Source organism: Marmota marmota, unplaced genomic scaffold, assembly GCF_001458135.2.
Source record: "Marmota marmota marmota unplaced genomic scaffold, marMar, whole genome shotgun sequence".
Classification (NCBI taxonomy): Eukaryota; Metazoa; Chordata; class Mammalia; order Rodentia; family Sciuridae; genus Marmota; species Marmota marmota.
The window spans coordinates 2,905,518-2,913,285 of NW_026000130.1; the positions used below are offsets into that span (position 1 = coordinate 2,905,518).

The window sequence follows — 7,768 nt, forward strand, 5'->3', positions numbered from 1 at the left end:
TACCAGGGATTGAACCTAAGGGCACTCAACCACTGAGGCACATCCCTAGACCTTTTTATTTTTATTTTTTTTATTTTTATTTTGAGACAGGGTCTTGATGACTTGCTTAGGGCCTCACTCAATTGCTGAGGTTGGCCTTGAACTTTCGATCCTCCTGCCTCAGCCTCCCAAGTTGTGGGATTACAGGCGTGCATCATAGCACCCAGCAGGACTTTCTTTGTTTTATGGGCTTTCTTCAGAAGGCCAAGGGTGTTAAATGAGGTACTACTAGATGTTCTATGTAAGAGAACTGGAGAGAAGAAAAGGGGCATTAGAGGCTTTGCCATGTGGGAGACAGGTGGCTTCCTGCCTGTGTGGCTTTGCAAACCACGTTAGGAATGATCTGTGGGGAAGATAGCCATCGTCAATAAATGTCCACCTAACAAGGGAGCTTCAAAATTCTTGAAGAAAAAAGTAGGAAAAATGGACAATGGTAAAGGAGATCAATCCCAACCCTAGTGGGAGACATGAATGGCTCTCCCTGCATGATTGACAAAGAGCAATCTTTAGAAAATAAGCAGAAATCTAGAAAAATCTAACCAACACTGCCAACCAACTTGACCTGACTGGCATTGGAAAAACACCGACTCACAACAGAACATAGTGTTCAAGCTCTCCTCTTAGTCCATAAAGATAGACTACATACTCAGTCACAAAATAAGTCTCAGTACATTTCAAAAGACTGAGACCTCATAGAACATGTTCTCGGACCACAGTGGATTTGTTTTAAGTTAACAAAAATAGGACTGGGGTTTAGCTCAATCGTAGACACTTGCCCAGTAGACACAAGGCCCTAGGTTCAAACCCCAGCTCTATTTTAAAAATTAAATAAAAATAAAGTATCTAGAAAATTCTAATAGTATTTGGAACTTAGATCTAACACACCTGTAGCCAGGCATGGTGGTGCATGCCTGTAATCCCTGCTATCTGGGAGGCTGAGGCAGGAGGATGGCAAGTTCAAGCGAGCCTTGGGAATTTAGCAAGACCCTGTCTCAAAATTTAAAAAAAAAAAAAAATAGAAAGGCACAGACAAAAAAGCACAGACCAATCACTGAGAAAATGAATCAAGCTAAAACTTGGTTCTTTGAGATCAGTAAAATTGACAAGCACAGCTAACACCAGACCTTCTTTTCTTTTTTTTATTACTTTGAGTTTTCTGTGCTGTGCATGGACTGGCGGACACGGGCGCCGGGTTGGCGGGGTTGCGAGGGGAGGCAGAAGCAGAGGCGGTGGCAGCGACCAGAGCTAGGCCATCACAGACACGCGCGCATGCGCTCCTCCGCGCAGCTCACTGCTGGATCCGGCGAATGCTCTGCACCTGGAAGGTCTGGGCGTGGGAGCCCCACTCCCGGAAATGCTTGTAGTCACCCGAGTGGTGATCACTCTCCAACACATACTGGAAACCTCGGTATCCGGGAAACTGAGAGCAAACCCATCTAGGAAAGGAAAGAGACGGTCACCCTACAGAGGCACCCACCCTGGTCAGGAAAGGATGGGAGAGACTCCCGACGGCCCAGCGGTCCCCAGCCTTCATGGCCCTGGATGTGCCACGCGTGCGTACACACACACACACACACACACACACACACACGGGAACATCCTCCCAGCGATTCTTCGCCTGGCCCAGTTTTGTGTCCCTTCAGGTCCCAGTATAATTCATTACGTCATCAGGGCCATCTAACCCAGTCCCGAATAAGGCCACGGTCCCTGACTGTATCTTCGAAGCATTCGTATAATTTGATAATTTGAAGATCATTTGTAAAATGTCAGCTTCCCCGCCAGCAGGCAGCCTCCTGGTTAGGGACGTGTGTGGCTCACTGTCCCCCAGGGCCCAGCCGAACGCCTGGCACAGAGGAGGAGCCCCATCAATATTCGGCAAATGAATGAGTGAAGAAGAAGCCCTGATCCCTCCTCTCTTCCCAGGAGGCACTTTAGAGAAAATGGCTATGTTTCAACTCGCTGATCCCTATGTTATTCGGGACAAGGACTGGTGTCTGCTTTTGAGCCCTGTTTTTCTCTCTGAAAGAGACTCAAACAAGGCTCAAGAACCACAGGGAGCCTTCGCAGTCAACCTGGGAAAATGGAGCTGACCTCCGCGATGAGCATGTGACCCAGCCTAGCCAATCAGTGCATCCCATTCTTGTAAGCATTGTGATTGGTCCAGAAGGGACCACATGACCTAAGTTGGACCAATGAGCGTCTTTCCTGGACTTCAATGGTATCATCATTGAGAAAAGGACCCTCTCTTTCCCTGGGGCTGGTACTTAAGGACCCAGCTGCCACTTTTGCCTTTACTTGGGAGGCACTCATCCGAGAATACAGCCACTCGGAGGCAGGCAGAGCAGGAGCCAGAAGGCAGCTCCATCCTCCAGCAGTGCCTGAAGCTAATTACGGGGGCCAGTGAACATTCTTTGGGTTTAAAGAAGCTTGGTGCAGTGGCGCATGCCTGTCATCCCAGCTGCTCGGGAGGCTGAGGCAGGAGGATGGTGAGTTCAAAGCCAGCCTCAGCAACAAGGAGGCCCTAAGCAACTCAACCAGACCCTGTCCATAGGGTTTAGGATGGGGCTCAGTGGTCGAGTGCCCTGAGTTCAATTCCCCCCACACACACACACAAAAGAAGTTTGGTCTGGGTTTCCATCATCTGCAATCCCATACATCCTTCCTGATACCTCCTGTGCCTCGGTATTCTCCTCTGGAGTATGCATCAGCCCCCAGCACATAGTTTTCACAGGAAGTGTCACACCCCTCCCAACATCCTCTCTCTGCCCTGCTACAAGGAGCCTTGGACACACTTACGCCCCAGAGTGGACATGGAAGGAGCCCACTTCATTGCCGTCCCAGCCCATGGCCTGGAGGGAGGGATAGTCATCACTCAGCTCTCCTTTCCTGCCCAGGAAGTTCTCTTGCTCGAAGATGGTCAGCCTGGAGTCGCGGTGGTTCTACAGGCACAGAGAACAGGGTCAGATCTTCTGGTAGCCCGCTGGAAACCCAGGAGCCTCTGCCCTTACCACAGCCTGCCCCAGTCTCCCAGCTCAGCCTTCTTAGCAAACTTTGGAAGGGCATTAAGGCAGGAGGTACCAGGAACCTTATAAGATATACATCATTTGTGCTTCCAGAATTTATCCTTCCAGAAATTTCCACACACAAAAAAAATCATAGAAAAAAAGAATGTTCATCATAAAAAAGGGGGGAAAACAATCTGAATGTCCAACATTAGGGGATCAGATGTTAATCTGGTGTTGCACCTGGGGTTACAGAAAAGACGAGAACCTCTCTGAGTTTCAGTCTTGACTCTGCCACTTACCAGATGGCGAGCTTAGACCTGTCATATGGTGTTTCTGAGCCTTCATTTTCATAATTATGAAACAGAACCAACCGCACCTACTTTTCAGGGTCATTTTCTGGGCTAGAGGGATGAGCATGGAACTAGTGATTGGACCCATGACAGCCTGATACAGGACCCTGCACATGCTCAGCACCTTGGTTATTTGTAGAACAAAGGAGCCAATGGACTTCTTAGCCACAGCATGGAATACTAGAAAGCCATGAAAAATGACATCATAGATGAGATATAACTTTCCAGAAGGATGATTGTAATATACTCGCCCAGTGGAAAAAGCAGGTATCCAGGCCTGAAGTTCATTATGACTCATTTTTTTTTTTTTAATTTTTGTGGTTCTGAGTGTGGAACCCAGGGCCTCCACATGCTAAACATGTGCTCTACCACTGAACCACATCCCCAGCTCCTATAATTTCACTTATATAACAAAAATACGTGTACCTAACTATACATTGATGATATAGGTAGACACAGACATAGGAATGGGTACAAGAATAGCATGATGTCATCTGTCAATCACCAACCAGAACAGAAAGCATCTCCTGTACTATGAAGCACGCTCCTGTCTCATAGGTATAATTATTAGCAACTTACTTTCTTATTCTAACATATCAGGTCCCCCCCCCCGAATTATGAATAATAAATAAGGTGAAAATAAAATAAAACATAGCTTTCTGAGTCTCAGTTTTTCTCATCTGTAAAATGGAGTAAAGGAACCCACATCCACTGGTACCCCATAAGGGCAGTAAAATATAAAGTCGGAAGGGCACGATGAGTTGGGAGAGAGGCATGGTACCCCTCCTCCCCACCGGGACCTGCCTCCCTGCATCCACCTTCTGCCAGAGCCCCCAGTCATGAAGAGAGGGACAGGGGTCCACAGGTGCTGACATCCTAACCAAAGCTGCTGTAAGTGGACAGTAGCTGGCGGGGTCTGTGTCCTGGTTCCCCAGGACATGGGGACTGGGACCTCATTTCAAGAAGAAGAAACTGAGGGTCAGAGAGGAAAGAGACGGCCCACGTCATGCACCCTGATTCCCACGGTGGCTGATGCCCAGCGCCCCCTGGAAAGGCCCAAGCCTCCCGGGCCCGGCGGTAGGACTCACAGCGCAGGCCACGGGCCGGAAGGAGGTGAGCCTCTCGGCGGGGTAGGCCGTGTTCCCGCTCCAGGCGTCCCAGCCCGGGTACTCGCCGCGCTCCAGCACGTACTGCTGCCCCTGGAAGCCGGCGTGCTCAAAGCCCACCCACCTGCGGGCACACGGAGGGAGGGCCACCCTTAACTCTCGGCAGGGCCTGGACACAGTTGGGGTGGCTCCCCTCGGGGAGGGGCTGCGACGGTGGCGGAGCAGAGGCTGGGTCGCTGCGAGACCCCCCACCACGCCCAGCTCAGTGCCCACCAGGGGACTGCTGGGCCCCCAACACCAGCGGCCACCCACTTGCCGTGTCTCCCGCAGGGAGCGGGACTGCTCCACTCAAGGGGCTCTGGGAATGTGCCAGGCTGACCACAGGCTGCGGGGCCTCAGCGGGATTCCTGTGACCCTGCGGGACCTGGCAAGGGGGGCCTCTCTCCACCACCCCGTCTCTGAGCGTGGAGCGGCTCCTCAGCTACCAGGTGCTGCTGCCCTAGTGGCCTGCCATGTGGCCCCTTCAGTTTTGTGTTCCCCTAGGGAAAGAGAGGCACAGGAGGCAGGCACCGGTGCACCTGCGTCTCCTGTCTGCATAGAAGATAAAGGGGTGGACCTGCCCGGTTCCTGGCCTCCCCCACCCTGGCTCCATTTCCCCAGTTGCAGGAAGCAGAAGCTAGGACACAGATCGCCCCAGGTGACCTCAGGTGTCACTCACAGGCATAGCTGATTAAATTTGAATTCAATAAATGAAATTAACTAAAATAAAATAATTCAACCAGTGGATGGGAGCCTCGTCCCAGCAATAACCAAAGGGCTCAGCCTAAATGACCGCTTCCAAAGGTGACCCCAACCCAGAGAGGCACCTGGGGGGTGGGGGGGTACCAGGGATTGAACTCAGGGACACTTGACCACTGAGCCCCTTCCCCAGCCCCATTCTATGTTTTATTTAGAGGCAGGGTCTCACTGAGTTGCTTAGGGCCTCACTTTGATGAGGCTGGGTTTGAATTCTCGATCCTCCTGCCTCAGCCTCCTGAGCTGCTGGGATTACAAGCATGCACCACCACATTTTGCTATACTATCCACATTTGAAATCCTCAGCGGTCACATGTGGCCAGTGACCTTGAACTTGGACAGTGCAGATGTAGAACTTCACAGTAGCAGAAAAGACTACTAAATGACACTGGTCTACAAAGTCTCAGTATGTTATTGCTGTGTCCGCCCCTCCTCCTACTCACTAGTGTCTTTATCTCTCTGAAAAGAGATCACACGCAGTCTTTCAGGCAGTAGTATTTAGTTTAAAATTAGTAACACTTTTCACTGTATTTTTATAGCTACTGACTATTTTGGGTAAGTGGTGTTGGCTTTCCATTTATGCCCAAGAGGGACATTTCTAGACTCAACATTCATTTCTGAGGATGGTGTCCCACAAAGTTGGCTCATCCAGTGGGCAGTGACTACCTTAATGGCAGCCCTGTAGTTGGGCAGTGCACAACTTGCACAACCTTACATGGCAACCCTGCACCCTCCTCAGCACTACACTAGAGGACACAGGTACAGTTAGAGCCTGGGAAGACAGGACTGACAACATGTAAAAGTCCCAGCTCACCCCTCTAGGTCCCTTTTGGTCCCCGACCCTAACCCCGACTCAGTCTCCCTGCAGACTCACGCTCCACTCAGGACTTTCAAGGATCTCACGGTCTCAAAACCCAGCTCCAGCACGCTGGGGCATTCGGCCGTGAACTCATGCCGCCGGCCCTGGAAGCCCTCCTCGTCCCACACCACCATCTGTGCCAGAGAGAAGGTGGACATGGGCGGACATCAGAATCCTGTGGGGCAGGGTGTTGGGGGCGTCCCCAGGACCCAGAGTCCAGCAAAGCAGGTGAAAGGGGGTTTGCCAACCGGGACTCCCCAGGGCCTCCAGGGCCAGGCCCGTAAGGGAGGTGAGGGCCCTGAGAGCACAGGCCCCGGGAACAGTGGCTTCTGTCTAGCACCCGGGACCTCTGCCCAGTGGAAGCGTCTCAAGACATTCTCCAAATCTGAACTTTCATGAGGGACCTCCAAGTTCTTAAAATGGTGCTTTTCTTCCCCCTCAACATAGACAGATCAAAGAAATCCGCATAGAAAACCGTGTGACTAAATGGCGCTGGCCTAGGTCTTAGTGCTGTTATCGCTGTGTCCCCCGCGCCCCTCCCTACAGTTCACTAATCTTTTTTTTTCTTTTCTTTTGGTACCAGAAATTGAACTCGGGGCACTCAGCCACTGAGCCCCAACCCCAGCCCTATTTTGCATTTTAATTAGAGACAGAATCTCATTGAGTTGCTCAGGGCCTCACTATTGCTGAGGCTGGCTTTGACCTCGCAATCCTCCTGCCTCAGCCTCCTGAGCCCCTGAGATTACAGGTGTGCAAACCGCACCCAGCTACTAATCTCTTTCTTTATCTCTCCAAAAAGAGATCGCCCGTAGTCTCTCAGGCAACAGTATTCAGCTAAAAATTAATCACATTTTTATTGTGTTTTTACAGTGGCCACCTATTTTTGGTACATGATGTTGGCTTTCAGTTTGTGCCCAAGAGGGACATGTTTAGATGATGGTGGCCCACAAAGCTGCCTCATCCAGTGGGCAGTGACGACCCTAATGGCAGCCAAAGACGGTGGCAGTTCAAGTTTGGAAACCAGGTGACCCAAGTTCAAGTTCAATCTCTCTGCGTGACCTTGCGGGTCCTGTTCTCTGAGCCTTGGTTGTGTCCTCTGTGAGATGGGCATTCAGACCCCTCCCCCAAGTGAGGTGGGGGCTCAGTGAGCTAGGAACGGGGTCCCAGGGACTGGGGCTTGACCTGTGTCCTCCCACCCTGGCCCGGGCCCCCTCCCTACCTTCCAGTGTCCCGCCGACTTGGTGCACTGCAGGGTCATGCTGCCCCCTTCCTAGGCAGGAGAAGAACAGGGTGACCTTGTGCCCTCACCCCTCTGGGTCCCGCAGCCTCTGAGCCCTGCTCTGCGCCTCTCATCTGCTCACTGTGGGAAAGTCTCTGTGGCGGCCAGCGGGTGGGAGCCTTGGGCATCACTGTGTTCTTAGTGAGGGTCGCGGGAGCCCGTCTGGGCGTTTGGGGCGCCCTTTCTTGGTCAGGAAGAGGATGGCACTTGGGATGACGCAGTGGCATCTGTAGGGTTGGGGACCTGGGCTCCCCACCTCCCAGGGTGCTCGACAGGAGCCCCAATCCCACCCCTTCTCCAAGGGGACTTACCGAGATGGGCCCAGAGAACATGTC

At 51.8% G+C, this 7,768-nt stretch overlaps 1 protein-coding gene across 1 annotated transcript; it reads right to left on the minus strand.

Annotated features, from left to right (window-relative positions):
• Window positions 1–180: 180 nt before the first annotated feature.
• Cryba4 (crystallin beta A4) lies at window positions 181–7,768 on the minus strand. Its single transcript, XM_015500182.2, has 6 exons — window positions 7,745–7,768; window positions 7,374–7,424; window positions 6,170–6,288; window positions 4,483–4,624; window positions 2,836–2,978; window positions 181–1,475 (listed from the first exon to the last, which is right to left on the minus strand). The coding sequence occupies exons 1-6, from the start codon at window positions 7,763–7,765 to the stop codon at window positions 1,328–1,330; spliced, it is 624 nt and encodes a 207-aa protein (XP_015355668.1). The 5' UTR covers window positions 7,766–7,768; the 3' UTR covers window positions 181–1,327.

Coding starts and splice junctions, on each gene's coding strand:
- Cryba4 (XM_015500182.2), bottom strand. CDS start 7,765: ATGTTCTCTGGGCCCATCTCG. Junction 7,425..7,744: donor TGTTCTCTGGGCCCATCTCG/GTAAGTCCCCTT, acceptor TCTCCTGCCTAG/GAAGGGGGCAGCATGACCCT. Junction 4,625..6,169: donor TTGAAAGTCCTGAGTGGAGC/GTGAGTCTGCAG, acceptor GTGTGCCCGCAG/GTGGGTGGGCTTTGAGCACG.